Below are 19,550 nucleotides of genomic sequence, written 5' to 3' on the forward strand. Positions count from 1 at the left end.
TGTGTGTGTGTGTGTCATATCCTCAGCATATGGCCAGTTCAGTGGAGGATCAGTGTGGCATTTCACTCTCTCCACTCTGACCATGAAAAACAAACAAGAACCGCCTAAGCAATAGCAGCTCGCCATGGCTAATCAGCACACTCAGCTCGAGATGTAATCCCGCAACTTCTATAAGAATATACAAGGGTGCACCATTCAATTTTATTCTAACTTTATTTCCTTTATCAATCAAGTCACAAAATCAGCTTTTACTGGTTCCCAGTCAAGGCTAGAAATGATTTTAAGATTCTGCTCCTGGAATTTAAAGCGCTTAATGGCCCTGCACTTCAGTATTTAAGAGACATGCTCGTTAGATATAAACCAGCTAGAACCTTCAGATCCATCCCTCGCTTTAACTCGAGAGCAGTGGAAGCGGCTTTCTGCGTCTACGCCCCAATGCTATGGAACAGCCTGCCAGTGGAACTGAGAGAGGCTTTCACTTTGAAGACTTTTAAAAACAGGCTGTGAACAACTGAGTTTGTCGCTGTTAAATTTTAATTTTCTAGTTTGTGTGCATGTATACAGTGTGTGTATATATATATATATATATATATATATATATATATATATATATATATGTGTGTGTGTGTGTGTGTGTGTGTGTCAAATTTATGTAATTCTCCAGACTTTTTGTTTAATTGGATTGTGCATAATACATTGATATATTGGATATATCATCAATTAAAATTCTATACTATAACTAGTCATCCTATTAACTTTTTTGGCCACCAGAAAATCCACTAGCCAGCCAGGCTTTTTACCAGCCAATATTTTGCCTCAAAAAAGGCGAAATACGGGAAATGCACAAGTACCGTTCTTGAAATTGTTAAGTATACACATTTAAGTGTTGTCAAGTTAACAAAATCAAAATAGTTATTACTCTTATCAAATATGTTTTTTATCAATTTATGTAATGATTTCCCCTGTCAGAGTCAGTTATCATATACCTACTGCCATACACACAACCGTCACAGTAGTACATTTGTTCTGTACCGCTGTCGTAAATCAGCACCTCACAAACCTTGCCCGTTGTCGCCACACTCCAATTGGTAATAAAACGGCTTCTTTTACTTTTCGTTGAATCATCTTCATCTTATGGTTGGTTGCTTGTTTCAGCCGGCCTCTTAACCCCAGTAATGCGACACCACATTTTTTAGCTCAAATCCAAGCAAATGGCAGACTTGGTTAAAACGTGAAAGAACAACAATGGCAAAAAAAACATCTCTGAATCACGTAATTCTGATTGGCTGCCTAGGTAGCAGGTAGATTTGCCCTACATATGGCAAAAAATCAGCCTCATTTGGCGTGTGGTCTGGTGTTAATTTCAGGCCCTGATTATACAGAGGGTTAACTCTGTATAGACATGAGTTAGTCTTTGTTGTGATACACCAACATGCAACTTTTCAATAAACTATATACTTTTATACGTATTACATAGTTTTGTGTAGAGATGTATAAGAATTCCCTATGATAACCTGTAAAAACTTGCTTTTGGTAACAAAACACAAGGGGAAAAACTGAAAAATATATAAATCTACAAGACATTTTAAAAAGCCCACTGGTGGTGGGGCTGCACAATATCTACTTTTTTTTTGTTGGCATGGCAATATCAACAGGCACAATAAACATATGGTGAAAGGCTGCGACATTTCCCGAAAGACACTTGAACATTTTTTGTGTTAGTTGTCAGAAAATAACAGGAAACTGCGCTTTAATCCTAATAAGTTATTAGTGGTGCTTTTTATATTCAATTCAAATGTTCAATTTGCTCAATAAAAGAATGTTGGAAATGATCTCCTTTCATCTGTTCATAATTCAACAAGCAGTTTGTTGTATTTTATCAGAATACTTAAGGCAGAAAGGCAGAACTGAGTACACTTTAATATCTGTTTATTTCTTGCCAGTAATATTGTTATTGCTGTATCCAAGAACATTATCAGATATTTTTCTCATATCGTGCAGCCCTAATTGGTGGCTCTATCATCCAGACCTCCTCCTCTCCTCTCCTCTCACGGTCTCATACGTTATTCAGGACAACTTGGAAAACTTGCCTGCTAAACTTTCCATTTAGATAACAATCTCACGCTCACTTACCATATCATCATTTGAACCCTTATTTAAATGGACAAACTCACCGTTTTTCTTCTAACAATTTCTGACACTCGCATACACATGCAGGAGCAGCCAGAGCCTTCTGCTGAGAGCCACCGAGCTCCGGTACAGTGAGGGAGGGCGTCATGGCCTGGGGCAATAACTCCCACAGCAGTTGTTCATTCACTCCCTCTGACAAGATTTTTCGAAAAGATTTGCCATTTCAAACAGGTGTCAATCACAACCCAATCACAACCATGCTTCTCTGAGCTTTAAGATAACCGATGTACCAGGCCGTGTGGCAACTGCATTTTGCTTGTTTGATTGCTTATTGGCATTAAATAGTGACATGTATTTCCAACGTTCACATTACAACTGTTGTGTACTTCAGATCAATTATTATCACCTCATCTGTCGGTTAAAACACTTAACGCTCATAAAAACCTTCAAAACACATTGACACCACGCTAAAGACAAAACACTTTTTCTTAGTTTCCATCATTTTTGAAACATTTTGAAATAGATTTCTCCACAAGGCTTCAGCTTAAGCAACCTGCACCACACAGGATCAGCCAAATGAGCACACCGTCCAGGTCTCCTATTCAAAGTAGAGCTTCTTCTTTTTTTAACGCCATCATTACATCATTCCTTCCTAGGAACCAAGGGGTCAACAATTGGTGGCTACCACCTGCATGCAAAATACCTCCTTTAATTATTATAGGTTGAGTTTAAATCATGATTCTTTAGTAATCATTTTCCCAGAAAGCTTAATCTTACCAGTTTAACCATTACCAACACATGGCCCCAGGAGGGAAACAGGTGAGGCAAAATGCAGTAAAGCGTTTAAATTAGCACACCTGTCTTTCAACAAAATAACCACCCACCCAAGCAAAACACCCACTCAAGCAAAACACCCACTCACCCACGCCCAGAAGATTCATTATTTAATCCAGCATTCATATTGAAATCCTTCTTTATAAAGCAAGTGATGAGCTCTACCAATAGCATTAAATTGGCATTAGTACATAATACAACTCAGCCGGGCTGAGAGGAAATCACTAAAGTGGAGCTGTGCTGCAAACTAGGGAACTCAATCCCACTAGCGCTACTGTCCAATGCAGTTTATTTATGAATTTATTTCATTTATGAAGTAGTTTTAAAACAACTTGAACTCTTCACCCTACTTTTTTCAAATACTTATGTCACATAACTTTATTGAAACAATGTTGCGATTAGTGTTTTAAAACTAACAACTCTAAGTTCTACCAAAGTTACAAGTTTAAAGAGATAAATGGGACTGATTCTGCCTCAACACCAATGGTGTTGACACTTGGTGCCAGCCTGTCAAGTCACATACCACACACTTCACACACGCCTACTACACTGACCCACCCAAACAGTGTGTGTATGAATGCATGTGAAGTGTGTCTAGTAGTAGTTTCAGAGGTGTCAGAGAGAAACTCAAGCAACAATAGTCATACATTAACATTCTTTCCGCTTTTGATTGTTCACGTGAATGTTTCCTCAGAGGCATTCAGCTGGTATTAAACAATTATTTAGTCCAAGACATATTTGAGCACTCGCAACTCCAGCACATGAGCACACAATCTCAAAATAGGATTTGACACTTGTGCTAACATGGTGCCAAGATTTTCAACCTACAGCAGAGCTGTACCCCTGGCAGAGGTATGACCACCAAGGTGCTCAAAACAAACCTCAAACACCTAATCCCTAGAGATGACGCAGCTGCTTTATGTTTACCTTTAGTTTGTCATGGTAATGCAAAATAATTCATACCAAATCCGTATTAATTACAACCCTTTATTACAATCTCAAATGCCCCTCCACTAATTCTTTATAATGAATCATGCCCAAGTTAAAGGAGCTAATGGGATTACATTTTAATGGATTGTACCTTGATTGATTCATTAAAATAAAGCCTTGTTGATAGATTTGATGAGTCAGACCCAGTCAGAATGACTGACAGTAGCAGCTCCTCTAAATAGAGAAAAACCTGCTGAGGTGATGTTTTCAAGTTCCAGTGTGTTTGCAGGGGACATCCCACAGACTTCTTCACCTGTCACATCATTATTTATAGGGGTGGGTCTCTTGCCACTACAGCGTGTCATTAACTACTGTGCAACTATGCTAGTTATCAGTATGTCACTGCACCAGTGGCACAGATACAAATTCCTGCACAGTATTTGGCAAACAGAAAACAGTATCAGAACATTTTGATCTGAGGCCAAAGAGGATTTTAGGAATCTTGCTTTGCTTCAGAGCTATTGTGAATGCAGGCTGAGGTCTGTATATGCACCTCAGTGAGCAAACAACTGGAGGAACAGTGACAAAAACAGGATGGTTCTGGGCCAGCAGTTTTTTAATTGTGACTCCAAAGCCATATGTCATCTGGTTTTGATTGTGTGTTGGGCTGCAGGCTGCTGCACTAGTGTGAAACAATAGGACGCACGCGCGCACGCACACACACACGCACACACACACACACACACACACACACACACACACACACACACACACACACACACACACACACACACACACACACACACACACACACACACACACACACACACACACACACACACACACACACACACACACACACACACACACACACACACACACACACAGGAAGTGAAGATTCCTGCATTCCTGGACCTTGGCTACCCAGCTGTGGCACACAAACCACACTGGCCAGAGGAAATCGTTAGTCACCACATGTATAACTGTTGAGTAGATCAATCTTGTATTAAATACATTAGAAGTGTGAATGCATGCACAGAAGCCTTGTAATATTTTTTGATTTAATGGACTAGAGATGGAGGCATTCTTGTCTTTTCAATACATTTTAATGGGATTTGAATAGGAAATTCTTCCCCAAATGGCCAAACGTATTGTTTTTTCATGTTATTTTCTTTTTAATTTATAATGATAACATGCCCCAAATAACCATGCCAGCTTTAGGATAGTTGGGTAAACTAACTAAAAATCTGTTGTAAAAATGTGAGCAGGCATAAACACATGCTGTTTAGTAGCATTGCTTGCCCCTTACGTGTGAGTCCAAAAATACCCAGATGTCTGGCGTGTTTCTAGAGTACACACTGCGACTGAAATTGATTTGTCATTAACTGTTCTCTGTCCCCACTGAAGGCCGTTGTCTGCCTCTACTTCCTCAATCCACTGTCACCCTGAGAAAACAAGTCAGTCATCCTATTTAAACGTTGACAAAGGTACCGGATCTCGTGCATTGGTAAATACTTGTCTGTGCCCCTCCTGCCACAATTCATTGTAAAGTGTAAAGTCATCCGAGGAAGGTCTGTGTGACCGAAACATAGTGAAATAAAGTATTTGCAAGGCGTAATGGACGTGTGCGGGACTTCTTTAACAAATACTGCTGGTAACCTTTGCCTATTCTGACACACCTGCCCCAGAAAAGAAGTGTGCAAAAGTGCTTTTGTATCAAATACTTGGCCTGTGCCAGTGAGGGCAGAGATTACAGCAACAAAAACAGATCAGGTTTTCATACAGAGCAACATTTTAAGCGGATTCTGGCATTGATTGAAGCTCTTCTGAAGCAGTCTAAATGACAAAGTGTGACTGCAAAAGAAGAGCTGTCTCATCTGCACAGTGACAAATCAATACAATTAGTAGGCCTTCACGTTTTAATATCAGTGAGCAAAAATGGGACATCAACGTCAGATATTTTTCTTTGGGTTCTCAAGCATCACACACCAGTCAGATTGATACACATGCAGTGTGTAGTTTACTGGCATCACGGGACAGGAATTCTCTGTGTGGATGTTTAAATGACTTAAACTTAGGGCTGGGTATCACATTCAATACTTTTATGGCACTGACCGAATTGCCTCTAAAGTATCGAGTATCGTAAAATGCCTTGTCATTCAATACTCAATTTTAATAGCTAAGGAGTAGCTCTCATCAGAGGCAATGAGCCAATAAGCACGCAGCGTGCTTCACCCAAGATCTACTAACGCTAGTGATTGGCTGTCTAACGTTACACATCGTAGAAGCAGGCAGGAAAAACTACATCATGCACAGAGACGGGGCTCACGTAGAAAGATTTGTGCTGTAATGTTGTAATTTATTTTAGAAAATTGGACTAAAAAAATAAAAAAAACCGTGTAGAAACCGGTATCAAAGTCATGGTATTGGTATCGAAATTTATTCAACAATACCCAGCCATACTCAAACTGACCCTTTCCAGTGGTGTTTTAAGCAACAGTCGTGAGAAGCGGCCTAATGCAGCTTTGGAAATTGGAAATTCACTCAGTGCTGTCACCTCCAATACGAGCGGAGTAGGCTGGCGTTCTTCCAATATCGACACCAAGCTAATGATTTGTGTTTAGGAGTAGTAGGTCTAAATCACACGAGAACATGTCTAGTTGGTGTTATGTACACAGGACTATGATGAAAGGTCAAACTGGTCTTACAAAGTAGGAATCACTCTTGGATTGTAAGTACAATGATAATCAATACACTGTGAAACACATATATTGCATAAGCCCTAAATGCTGTATTTTCTTCTGTTGTTGTAACTAGACAGCCTCAGGGGGTCTGTAGAAGTCAACCCTACCTCGCCCTGCCTTTAAGGAGCCTCTAAAGAATTTCATTAGTCTAATAGACAAGGAGGCTACAAACAGAAGAGAAAACAAGCTAGCTAGAGTTCACACTTTGTTTCCTGCTCACACATTCCTATCCAAGCCAAAGATTTCACAGTGAGGTAGAACCAAATATAGACATCAATGAGGTTTACCAAGTGCACTGGTGCTTCGATGGACATCCTTTAATCCAGAGGTTTTATGTTTGAGCGCCCAAGTGTCCATCAACAAAACCCCTGTTGTTACAATGAACTACATCACGCAGCATCAGCTACAGAACAACTGTATTCTCTACAGTAGTCTTAGCTTTATGGATGGATGCATCAACAGGCTGCACGACTGACGACGTCTTACTTATCCAGTCGTGATTATGTATAACAGAGTAAATATTTGGCACTTTTCAAATGTATTCACATTAGTGCACACGAATCAGCTGTACACTGTGACAGCTAGCAGGTGAGTTAGCTCGGAAATGCTAGCGTGCTGACGTGATCCTGTCAGACCTACAGTATCTGCAACAAGATTAGCTGCAGCAGGGATGGATACAATGCAGAAACACAGAAAGAGGTAAGAAATGACAGGTAACAGGTTTTTGTTTTGGGATATACTTTTAGATTAAGCGGCATCTTTACATTCAAAATGACTGGAAACTGTTAATGTCTCGTATTTAACATACATTTGTAGTCCTGTAATTACCACAAATGGCCTAGAGGTTAACCGAACAGTATCGAGTCCTGTTACAGGGTTTAATGAATCTTCAGTCTGCCGAAAGCCTCTCCCTCACACAGCAACGAAATGACATACCCCAATAAAGTGACTGCAGCACAATCAGCTACAAGCTAAGAGCTAGGATGTTTAACTGGCATAACCTGACTGATATTAGGGGGGGTGCAAAAAACATCAATTCACATTTGTATCGCAATTCAATCTCTACAAATGTCTTTTGTAATGGTGTGTATACTATCACATGGGAAAAGTAACTACATTTACATACTGTGAATTTTTTTTTTTTATAATTGAAAATTGATTTTGAATCGAGTTTTAGACATTTTCTGAATCGTGCACCTCTAACTGATATACTATTGAGAGCTTTATGTCCCAACTCGGGTTGCACAATATTTAGATAAACGTGATATGGCGATATCGATATTAATTTCGATATTTTTAAACACATGTCAAATTACAAAAGTTTTCTTACAACACAAGGTTTATTTCAGCTGACAGTCATATTGGACTGGTACAACGTGAATAAATAAATAAGAACACCATGTCTACAGAACAGGACATGTTTTACTGGTCGGACAGTATAAAATGAAACATAAAAAACATAAAATTAAGAGAACAGGACACGACTTTACTTTTGCTTCTCTGATTCGTTCCGTTTTGTTGTCTCTATTAATTTCTTCATTTGCACAATTTGCGCAAAAGTGATATTGCAATAACGATATTGAGTTGATGTATTTTGCACCCCTAGCCTAAACCCGTTAGGGATGAGGCATCAGTAATATCTCTATACTTGTTTTAATAGGCTACTCAGACATTTGCTTCTCTTGAACATATTGTACGTTTTTTTAACTGATATGGTGGGAGTACAGTATCCTATGAGGACTGTCCTTATGCATATTGTGCCCACTGTGGATTTATAGCAACCCAATCTTGCACTGATTGCATTTATTTTTATGTCTTGCACCATCACATAACCGTCTTCTGTGATATTATTAATTTATCATGGCCTGTAGCAGCCTTGCTGTGTTTCTACGTTGTATTCCACTAAGTTGTGTTATATGATTAAACAATTGGAATTGGAATTGTTCTATGTATAATAAAAATGGTGATACCCCAAATGACTGTGGTGGAGTTAGGTTGTACTTAGGGAACTGCCTTCTCTTGTGTAATAACTGTCCCAAGCAGAGTGGACATTGTGAATTTCGCCTTGTGGGATCAATAAAGGCAAGTCTGCTTCTTCTTCTTCTCTTTAGGATAGAGTCCGTCTGCTACCAGCACAGGGCCTTGGTAAAGTGTATCACCACAGACAACAGCTTAACGTCACATAAAGTCAACATAGAAATCAACGTCCCACTTCCTTAATAACGGAAACTAGTTCTTACTGGTGTTAAAACGCGAATAATAACAATACGGAGTGAGGAAATGATGGATGTTGTTGTAGCTTGCTCAGCCCTGAGCGCTTTAGCCAAACTGGATTTCCAGGCAGGCAGCTGTCAAGTCTCTATCGGAGCAAAACAGAGACACGTTTAACTAATTCAACAATCTCTCTGCAATATTACAATACACCTAATGGTGAACCTACGAAGTTCCCCCTGCTCCAGTTTGTTTTACCGCTTAGGTAACAAACCATTCCTTGTTGTCATTTTCTCACAATGTTTCCACGACGTTAGCTTACGGATGCTAAGTACTGCGTCCGTTCTCGGACAGCTAACGGCTAATGTATTTGATCGGACACATCTAAAGCAATCGTTATTTAATATAAATGGTAGTTATTCACCGCCATTTTGTAGACAACGGCCACAGTCTACGGCGAGTAAACACACATGTCGCCATAGAATGCGTTGATTCTTTGTAACGGCCAACACTTGTGTAATATATGAGTACAAAGTGAATATTGCTGCATTCATGTGGTGTCGGAATAATCGAAAATGAGCTACAGACTGGGATAATCCACGTGAATGACGAGTCAAGTCGGAGCGACAACTAAGAAAGTGGGCGAAACTGTTGCTACGACTTTCCGAGTTGGCGTCCTAATACGCAGTTACATGTCATACTAAAGTAAATATTGGGTTAATGATAAGAAAGGTTTTATAAATACACGAATTGCAAATCATTTTTTAAAATCCATATAGGACCTAATTTTAGTTTATACGAGTTAGTCCCTGCCCACTGTAGAATTACCTAGATTTGAGTGTTTTTTACAGGTGCAACAAAACGTCTGGGACAAAATCACTAACATAAAGCTTCAATGCGGAAACAAATATTGTTGAAACGCTCTGATCAATAAAATACGACAAAAATCTTTGTAGACCCCATGTTTTCCCCCACATTACGAGTTCAAGCTCTAGACACACCGAATTCGGAAAAACGACACCCTAACTCGGGAAGTTTGACCCTCCGAGCAGCACCTGAATGCAACGTTACATTTCTGCTCGACAAAATCTGATTTAACGTAAAGTATGCGCCCGAGCTCCCGGTGTCGGTTTACAGTTTAACGCTACCTATGGTTTATTACGATTAGCTACTCGGCAACCGAGAATTGTAGCCACTAATTGCCATTTCTTAAACATTAACCCTGATGTACGTAATGTTGCAAATAGTTGGGGAGAAAGGCCAAAACAATAACAGTCATAAAATATCATCTCTGCTATGTGTCCGACAACGGAATTAGTTACACGAGTAGCTAACAGACTAAATACTGCATTAGTAAACATCTACACGAAATAAGACAAGCATTTCAGAAACGAGCTAATGACTGCTACATGGTTTGTTTTCTACTGTACGACAACACTGTAGGGCTACAAAGGAAAGCTATACGTTGCACGTCTAACCACTGTGTCCGATAATGGACCTCTGTGGCTGCTTCCCTCACTGCAGTTGTACCTTGTACACATCTCCGTATGTGCCGCTTCCTATCCGCTGGATCAGCTCGAAATCCTCCTGCGGATTCCGCCGGGACAAGTCGACACTGGAGTTCATCATTTCCAATGCCGATTATCGCGGACGTTTGACGAACTCCGACAATATATGAAAACAGATATTTTAAGAAAAACATACGGCGTCAGAAAATCCCAGCCCGAACCCACTGTAGCTCCAACATGGCTTCCAATGCGCATTGAGCATGCGCAATGGACATCATGGCGTACACTCTCCATGAGTCTGAGCATAGATGTGTTGCTGTTAAATTTCAAATTACAATTGGTTTCAAGAGATACGTGTGGTGATAAAACTACAAAGTTACTACTACTACGCTTATTACAGCTAACTTTATTCATTTAGTTGTGCAGGTTAAAATTAAAAAGGTCAGAAAATCACCTTACACCTTATTTGAACCCAAACCTATAATTTCTATTGAATTCAAACAATGAAGTTGAAGCCACATTTTCTAATTTGTACAGACAATAAATATACAGGAAATGTACATCTCAGGGGAAATGAATAAAAACACTAAGCCCTGTGTGGCCTTGTCTGGTCCTTGTATAAAACTGGGCTAAGCAGGGCTAAACAGCACAGATGGCAACATTGTGATTCAGCTGATGGGGTCTGCGTTACAGACAAAAGTTTGGTTGTCACTTCAGCCACCTTACAGGCTAAGGCTAGTGATATTCCATATTTCTGGTCAATAAATGACCCAATTCAACAATGAATTGAGCCTAATAAGTGTTGTCGGTGTAGCAAGAGACCGTATAGCTTTTTCTTTTATCTAATTTGACCTCCAAAAAGACATTGTGAGCCACATGCACTGGGTGACATGTTGCTTCTTCAGCATGAACACGGGCATTCACCGCCCTGGTGTCGATTATACTCTAAAGAGCATCAAACATACAGTTTATCAATTAGAATACACACTACTTGTTTGAAGCTGTTTGAAGGTTATTAACACTATACATTTGCATATTCAATAGGAACCAATGGGTTTAGGGCTGAGTGCCACAGAAAGGGTAGGGAGTTAGCACAATTACGAGAGACAAACTCAACATTGTTGGTTTTGGTCTTTTAATTCTTGAATTTGCTTAAAAACAGAATAGCTCCATAGGAGTAATAGTTTAAAAGCACAAATCAAGACATTTGCCACAAGTCAGGTTCTGTCAAATGCAGTTACCATGATTTAAATGTAACTTAAATGTAGGATAGGAAAATTGATAGATTATTTATCTCTGGAATGGCAAAATTTCAAATCCACAGCTCACACAACTCAACATTCAACAACAGGGTTTTAAAAATGTGTCTATATTCTTTATATGTTTTGCAATTGCAGTGGTTTTAGTCCTAATAATGTGTGGCCTTTCAACAAAACTATTTATTTTTTATGACAAGTAACAAAAAGAAGGTAAATTACTTAGAAATGTAACTTCCAACAACATCAATCAAGTTTCAGTCTTGACATATTTATGGATAAGTCCATCTATCGCACCTAAGCAGACTCTAAGAGTTGCCTGGTGCTTCAGGGAGGAGAGGGGGGGAGGCAGACAGTGTTGTAGCACAGACGGAGGGTCTGTTTTCTGGGTAGGTGGCGATTTGACCCTCTGGAGAATTTGGAATGCCTGCTGCTTTGACCGAGATGGAGAAGGAGATGGGCCGTCTCGTATCCCAGTTTGTGGCTTTGATTCCTGGTTAGACGTTGGTCCAGAGGCTTTCTGTTCCAGGAGTTTTTTCAGGAGACAAGATAACTGAGGACTGAGAAGGAGAACCAGGGTACCACCTATACAGAGGATTCTAAACACACACACACACACTAATTAAATGAACTATAGGTATTACTCTTTTTCTGTGGACAGACACTATTTTTTCCAAGCTTATATATTATTGAATTAATAAAAAAGAGCTTGCTTTACTTTAAAAAGAACAGGACAACATGTAAACGCACACACACAAAACCACTAGTAACATTATCTGATTCACTAAACAAGTCTAAAAGAAGCGATGGAAACAGACACACAGAGGCACAAACCTCTCCATCTCAGTGAGGATGAGTGGCAGGTTGGCAGCCGTTGTTGTTTTGGTGCCAAACTTCCTGCCAAATGGCAGGTCACAGACTACAACATCTACACTGGCGCTGGGCAGAGGCAGCACTGCGCACACACACACACACACAGAGGTAATTTAATACATGGCAGCAGGGTTCACTCTCACCTCCCACTCACTTATTCCCATCCAAAACACGCCGCTTTGGATCCCCAGATCACATTAAAAGCTAAATATAAGCGATTTCTAAAAGCTAGATATGGATTAAGTAAATTACATCACCTGGGATTAATGATAAAATGTATTTAAGTGCTTAATCACCATGTGTGTAACAGTGTGGCAAATTGACAATGCTTTAAAAGTGTTCACAATGTATTTCAATTTGAGCTATATTTTTGATCATGTCCTTTTAGTTTTTCTAAAAGGCAAATATTTTGTCTTTTACAAGAAAACAATATTATTAATGTAGTTTTGGCTATTGACTATTTGACTGTTAACTTGTATACACTGCTGTATCATAAAACATCTACCCAGAAATTAATTTTACTGAGACCCCGACTGTAGCTCTCTCCATAATATATCTAAAAAAAAGGTATAATGACAAACATCTAACATTATTTCAGTGATCTCTTTGTGCATGTTTCTTACTCATAGATGAAGCTTTCAGCAGGTGAATCCTGTTTCCCAGCACTGCAAACTCTACGTTCTCATTGGCCTTCCGCAGCTGTCCATCATCAATGTCCATACCCAGAAAATGGGAAGCCTGGAGATCACATTGAGAGTGGTAGATGGTATTATAGTAGGAGTGTTCCAATTGCACTCCACAGTATATACTGTACTATTCTAAAAATCACACTGTGGTTTAAACTTGGTACTTGTTTTGATATTTCCATTAAGACCTAATCTGTCAAATTAAAAGTAATCAATTAACAAAATGTATTGAACCATATCAAAAAAACAAAAAAAGGTGCACTAAATGTGACTAGGAAATATTACAATTATACTGTATTAGTTCTTTTTTATTATATTATTTATTTATTATTTTATACATTTTTAGGCAATACACAAGAAATAAACATCAGGTCAACAACTGGATAAAATGTGTAGCCATATGTACAATCAACAAACCATTTTTCAAATGTTTTATACGTTTTGTCCAAATCCAAACCCTAAAAAGTTAACTATTCTGACTTTTCTACACTTGACATATATACAGGAGCTGTGTCGATTTCTGTCCTGACCTTATGTTCCTGGGCTGCTTCTATTAAGATGGTTCCCACCCCACACATTGGGTCGACCACACAGAAGCCTGGCTGGGAAACGGGAGATAACATACAGTACATACTGTTGGTCAGACACATACAGTGACTGAAGAGCAGTATTGAATCACAGTTACACAGACAGTCATGTTATAGACAACAAACATCATGCTAAGCGTTTGGAAATGAGGACAGCTTTAGTTCAGCAGCTTGCCTGCCTGCCTGGCCTTTTTAGGGTATTGATAAAACAAACAAAAACTCTAAATGGCAAAAGTGCTCTCTACAACATAGACAAAAAGGCCCTTGCTCACATCATTTATTAAAGCCTTCTGATTTGCATATTTGTGATAAAGTAGTTTCCTAATGGTTTTCAGAAGTCTTACATGTACAAACCATAAATAAAGAATACAGCAGCAGGCACCCAGCACTAGTGTGTGTTAGTACCTGTATCTGAGCCAATGAGGCCATAGCCCAGGCTACAGTAGATCTCAGTCCTGTGGTTTTCATGTAGCTCCGGTGAGCCAGAGGTAGCCTGAAGGAAAGAGATGCGAGACCCATTACCTATGACTGCTTATCAAATTAAATAAAGATGCAATATGGCTAAAAGGTGTATAACCCACCACCATGCCCAAATCCACTATGTTTCTGAGACTTTGATTTACAATAATGTTTGGGATTATCTGGGGACCATACAGCAGCACTTGCTGTTGATGAGTGACTTTTGATTCTGGATACCAAGTGAGGCCATTGGCCACAACACCAAGGAACCATAGAAACTACAACAATGGTACAAAGCTGTAAGCAATACAGATAATCGAAAGCTAAACGTGCAGCAGAGATTGCATGATGTTATTACAGACTGGCTCTGTATGATGGACAGTCATAAGTAATAACCTAGTAATAACCTGGTTAGTGGGATCCCCAGCAGGCAGTGGTCATCACTCAAATTAACATTTACCTGCAGAAGAAAAACAAAACAATCAACTACTAATTATGTTTCAGTTGAAAAGAAAGGCAAGAGAGCCGAGATTATCTGCCAACGCCATTATCCAAAGAGGGGAAAATATCACGTTAGGCCCATAAAGGAATTTGGAATATTATATTTTGAACTAGCTAGGCATTAAAACAACACAAATAGGAAGATTTTAAATACAGTACAACAAAGTTTACCTCCAGCTGTGGATTCTTCAGGTCAATCTTCCAGCCCAGCAGTTTGCTCAGGCCTACTCCAATCACTCTGCTCACCTCCTATATTAGATACAACACACAAACAACAACACACACCATTCCTCTGAACACAATATACAGCTATTTGTGTTTTGTGCCTTTTATTACTTCTTAGCCTAAACATATGGATACCAGTGACACTATTCTGACTTTACTATGCTTTGTCATTTTTTTAATTTCCACTACCTGTGTGTTAAAGTATCGTGACAGAGATCCAGTACATTTGCAGCTAATCCTAAAAGAGACGGGGTCAGGAGAAAAAGGCTCTGGTTTGATCCTGCTGGGTTGCAGTAGTGTCTTATCTCCTCCACCGGTAGTCTCCACTTCACCACATGGAGGCAAACACAACGAGGCAGAAGGGAAGCAACGCAAAACAAAATCAGCAACAGAAATAAAAGGCCTTTTAAATGTCAATTTGGAATTAAAAACTGATAAGAAAAAAAAAACTATTATTTTATTACCACATTCCACATTTTTCACAGCAAAGTCCTTTGCCATGTCATCCATCTTCATGCCGCTTCTTTTCAGATTGTGGTCTTCTTCTGCGATGAGACAAACTGATCCTCTGCTACACAGATCTGTGTCTGGTTTCATTGCACTTTTTCCACTTTGTCCACAGCCATTAAACTCCATAACCTTCCTCCTCCCTTCTTCATCATCCTCTTTGTACTGTCTCTTTCTTTCTTTCTCAGGTGACCTCGGTTTCTTTGCATTTTTGCCGCTATTAGACTCTTTTCCTTCCGAATCCCTCTTTCTCTTTTTCTCAAGTATCTGGGCTTCAGCTCCACAGGTTTCACCCTTCAATGTTTCCCCTCTTTGTGCCGTCTCTCTCTTACTTTTATTTTCCTCATTGTGCTTCTCCTCCTCCTCTCCCCTCTGTTCTTCAATCCTCCCCTCATCCCTCTTCATTGTCACTCCCAGGGCAGGGTTTGGTGGGTTGACAGAAGTCCTTCTGCCTTCCAGCTCCCCCTGCAGGTGGTTCCATGTCATTACAGCACTGGTCCAAAGAGTCTTATCACCCAACACTCTGGACCGCAGCACAGAGGCGGCTTTTGCTATGAACATTACAGAACACACAAGACTAAGTCAATATAATATTAAGACAATTCATTTTTATGGTGGTTTTGTTTCCATTTTGGGATTTCTTCTTTCAATGGTGTGGATGGATCATTTTAATGATGCCATTATAGGTTCAGACTTTTAAACTTCTAAGGTGCACGATAACTGAGAGACAGGCATACAATTTAATATCTGCCAAGGTATTTCCAATGTGTTGTATTACATGTACGTGTGCATTCGACGTGTCAGGCTAGTACCTGGGTTGGTGTTAGCAGATAGCTGCACTGGCAAGTCTTGTTTCAACAGGAGGAAGAGTCTCTCTGCCGCCCTGAGCTCACTGACTGTGTTGATCCCCACGGAGGAGCTGAACAACACTTTACCTGGCATCTGACACACCTGGAAACACAACAACACAAGTTCTTAAAGACTGCTAAGCTCTCAGCTAGGGCTGGGCGATGTAGAGAAAATTAAATATCACAATATTTTTGACCAAATACCTCAATATCGATACCGAACAATATTGTAGTGTTGACTATTGGTGCTTTCACAAAATGTTTGCAGAAGATTTTTCATAAATAAACATCAGTAATTTGGACATAATGACTAAGTGGATAAAGGAAAATGATAGAACAGTAACAGTCTGGTAATTTCAGAAAATTACATCACTTTACTGTAATGAAGCCTTTAAAACCAGGAAAAAACACTACTTATGCCTTATTATGATATTACGAGCTCCAAAATCTAAAACAATATCTAGACTTATATCACATTATCGATTTAATACCGTTATATTGCCCAGCTTTACTCTCAGAACAATTCAATTTTTTTTTTTTATTAAAGTGACTATTTTTAAATTTTGATTGTTTAACAGAAAAAGGACCAACCGTAAAAAGAACACTAATTTTATATAGTTTTTTTTATTTTATGCCTCTGCACGGGTCCGATTTTTCTCACAAAGGAACAAATTAATTTTCGGCAAGTACACAGCTACTGAGCACGCAATCTGACGGGTCACAGATTGATAGAATGTAAAGCATTAGGATCACAATATTTTAAAAATACTAATTTTGCAGAATAGCCCATTTTAATGTATATTATAAGATTATAAGATCATGCTTACTGATGCATTAATAACTTTAATATTGAAACTGGTGAAGGTGGGGCTAATTTTAGTATGTAATTTGATTTTTTGCAATACTGCTGGGTTGCTTGTGAATGTCACTGGCCCCTGGGGATGAATAGAGTGTTACTGATATAATATTAACATCTTTTATTTTGAATCATATTTTATTATCTAATTAGCATATAAAGTTATCAAATACACGAAGAAGAGTAAAAAGTATGTTTGCCCCTGAACTGTAGTGTATAGCCTTTAATAGAACATTAAACAGTTCCCTTAAAAATGTAACGGTTACGTTATTTGAGTAATGTTGACGTGTTAGCTACTTTCCACCACAGGTACCATGCTAGGTAAAGCTAATTCTGGATTTTCAGCCAACGTCTGACAAAATATTTCAAATGAGTTTAGGTTTAAAACACAGGTAACAAACCAAAAGGGCATCTTTGACACGTCTGTGTATCTATCAGCTCTCTAAAACTAACGTATGGGGAATGGAGTTTGTTAACAGCCGTTAACTGTTGGTTTATCTCTCTTTGCTCGAACTTACATCTTCCGCTGCCAGCTTCACCTTCACCTCGTCGAGTAAGAAACGCTCCATCCCGCCGCCGGCGGTGCAGTAGTAGCGAACTAAAGGCGCCTCACTTCTGGCGTCAGTCTTCATGCTGAATAATGTGTTCACTGTCAACAGACGCTCATGTCTGGTAGAAGTTTGCCATACCGTCCGAACGTCGCCATATTTGATGTTTGTTTACACCGGAAACGGAACTACGTCTTCAGACTGCAGTGATTAGTGCCTTGCTCATAGACTATATATATATATATATATATACACACAGATATATAGAGAGAGAGAGAGACTGTATACATATATATATACTGTATACATATATATATATATATATTATCTAATATATAATATACTATGGCATGCCGTTTAGGAAATAATATATATATATGAAGTTTATCCATCTGATATATGGAATGAAGTCTGAATAATATTGAATGGAAGTCTGATAATGATGAAGTCTGAATTATGGAAGAAGTCTGAATATAGAAGAGAAAATGGAATTGATTGAATATATGGATGAAAGTCTGAATATATGGAATTGAAGTCTGAATATATGGAATGAAAGCTGAATCTTGGAATGAAGTCTGAATATATGGAATGAAAGTCTGAATATATGGAATGAAGTCTGAATATGGAATGAAAGTCTGAATATATGGAAGAAAGTCTGAATATGGAATGAAAGTCTGATATTGGAATGAAAGTCGAATTTGGAAGAAGTCTGAATATATGGAATGAAAGTCTGAATATATGGAATGAAAGCTGACGTCATTACGGCGCTGGCGCCATCTTGTTTGTGGCTGATTAATCAGGATGTAACAAATGTGACGCTATAGTGAATCGGCTAGGACTAGTGTCAGCTATTTTGAGCATGAAGAGATTATTAACACTCTGGCAAATGCATGTACGGCCAAAATACTGTAACCGTATCCAGTGCCCACACCATTAGCTTCCATTGAAGTGTTACTTCTGCCGACATCTCCCAAGAGATCATAAATTCCTTCAAGAATGATGCTATGTTCTTTCGGCCGTTTTGTGAACAGGATTGCTTTAAGAACTAAGAATGTCGCAATAATGGAAATATGATCCTCAAGGTGACGCTATCTAATTTCCAAACTGTTGTGTCGTTTGGAGTATGACCGTTGTTGCAAAAAAACCCTGCAGTTCAACAAAGTATTGGACTATTTCAGCCGTGCCTTTTGTAAATCCAGTGAATCCAGAAAGGTATCCCTTTGGTGACATTTCGTCAATGTATCCAACTTTCATCCATATATTCAGACTCATTCCATATATTCAGACTTCATTCCTATATTCAGACTTATTCCATATATTCAGACTTTCTCATATATTCGACTTTCATTCCATTATTCAACTTTCTTCACATTATTCAGACTTCATCCATATATCAGACTTCTTCATAATTCAACTTCATTCCATATATTCAGACTTCATTCCATATTCAGACTTCATATATATCAGACTTTCATTCATATATTCAGACTTTCATTCAATATATTCAGACTTTCATCCATATATTCAGACGTTCATCCATATTCAGACTTTCATTCCATATATTCGATGGCTAAACTTCATATATATATATATTATTTCCTAAACGGCATGCCATAATATACATACATATATGTGTACATGCAGTCTATGATGGCCTTGCTTGGCCAGTAGGGGTCTCTCTTGACATAGACAATAAGCATTGGCTGCAGCCTATCGATAAGTGTTTAAACAATATGTTTGAAACCTGAAGTTGCAACGTTAAATAGGCTAATTCATTTCCATTCACAGTTTAAATAAAATAAACAATGTATTTAGCAATAATCTTGTGTGTGGGTGTGTTTGTGTGT

At 38.8% G+C, this 19,550-nt stretch overlaps 2 protein-coding genes across 11 annotated transcripts in view; both read right to left on the reverse strand.

Annotated features, from left to right (window-relative positions):
• The window catches only part of LOC116704848 (mitogen-activated protein kinase kinase kinase kinase 3), a 47,499-nt gene extending 36,874 nt beyond the window's left edge, over nucleotides 1–10,625 (reverse strand). For 9 of the 10 annotated variants that reach the window (XM_032540508.1, XM_032540512.1, XM_032540506.1 and 6 more), the window contains exon 1: nucleotides 10,380–10,624. In XM_032540508.1, the coding sequence (XP_032396399.1) occupies nucleotides 10,380–10,478 (99 nt within the window). In that variant the 5' untranslated portion in view covers nucleotides 10,479–10,624. Of the gene's footprint in view, nucleotides 1–10,379 lie in introns of all 10 variants that reach the window. The other variant, XM_032540504.1, reaches the window with a different exon arrangement.
• Nucleotides 10,626–11,475: 850 nt separating this feature from the next.
• Nucleotides 11,476–17,911, reverse strand: thumpd2 (THUMP domain containing 2). Its single transcript, XM_032540513.1, has 11 exons — nucleotides 17,674–17,911; nucleotides 16,264–16,402; nucleotides 15,409–16,002; nucleotides 15,134–15,270; nucleotides 14,891–14,968; nucleotides 14,626–14,678; nucleotides 14,165–14,252; nucleotides 13,703–13,774; nucleotides 13,110–13,224; nucleotides 12,448–12,568; nucleotides 11,476–12,212 (listed from the first exon to the last, which is right to left on the reverse strand). Exons 1-11 carry the CDS (start codon nucleotides 17,785–17,787, stop codon nucleotides 11,864–11,866), a joined length of 1,860 nt encoding a protein of 619 aa, XP_032396404.1. The 5' UTR covers nucleotides 17,788–17,911; the 3' UTR covers nucleotides 11,476–11,863.
• Between the last annotated feature and the right edge of the window lie 1,639 nt (nucleotides 17,912–19,550).

This window comes from Etheostoma spectabile, chromosome 17 (genome assembly GCF_008692095.1).
Source record: "Etheostoma spectabile isolate EspeVRDwgs_2016 chromosome 17, UIUC_Espe_1.0, whole genome shotgun sequence".
In the NCBI taxonomy this organism is placed as follows: domain Eukaryota; kingdom Metazoa; phylum Chordata; class Actinopteri; order Perciformes; family Percidae; genus Etheostoma; species Etheostoma spectabile.

Excerpts from the sequence above, each read along its gene's own strand:
- thumpd2 (XM_032540513.1), bottom strand. The coding sequence starts at position 17,787 with ATGAAGACTGACGCCAGAAGTGAGGCGCCTTTAGTTCGCTACTACTGC. Across the intron at positions 14,253-14,625 it reads CTGGGGATCCCACTAACCAG|GCTACCTCTGGCTCACCGGA; the intron begins GTTATTACTAGG and ends TCTTTCCTTCAG. Across the intron at positions 13,225-13,702 it reads AAGCAGCCCAGGAACATAAG|GCTTCCCATTTTCTGGGTAT; the intron begins GTCAGGACAGAA and ends TGTGATCTCCAG.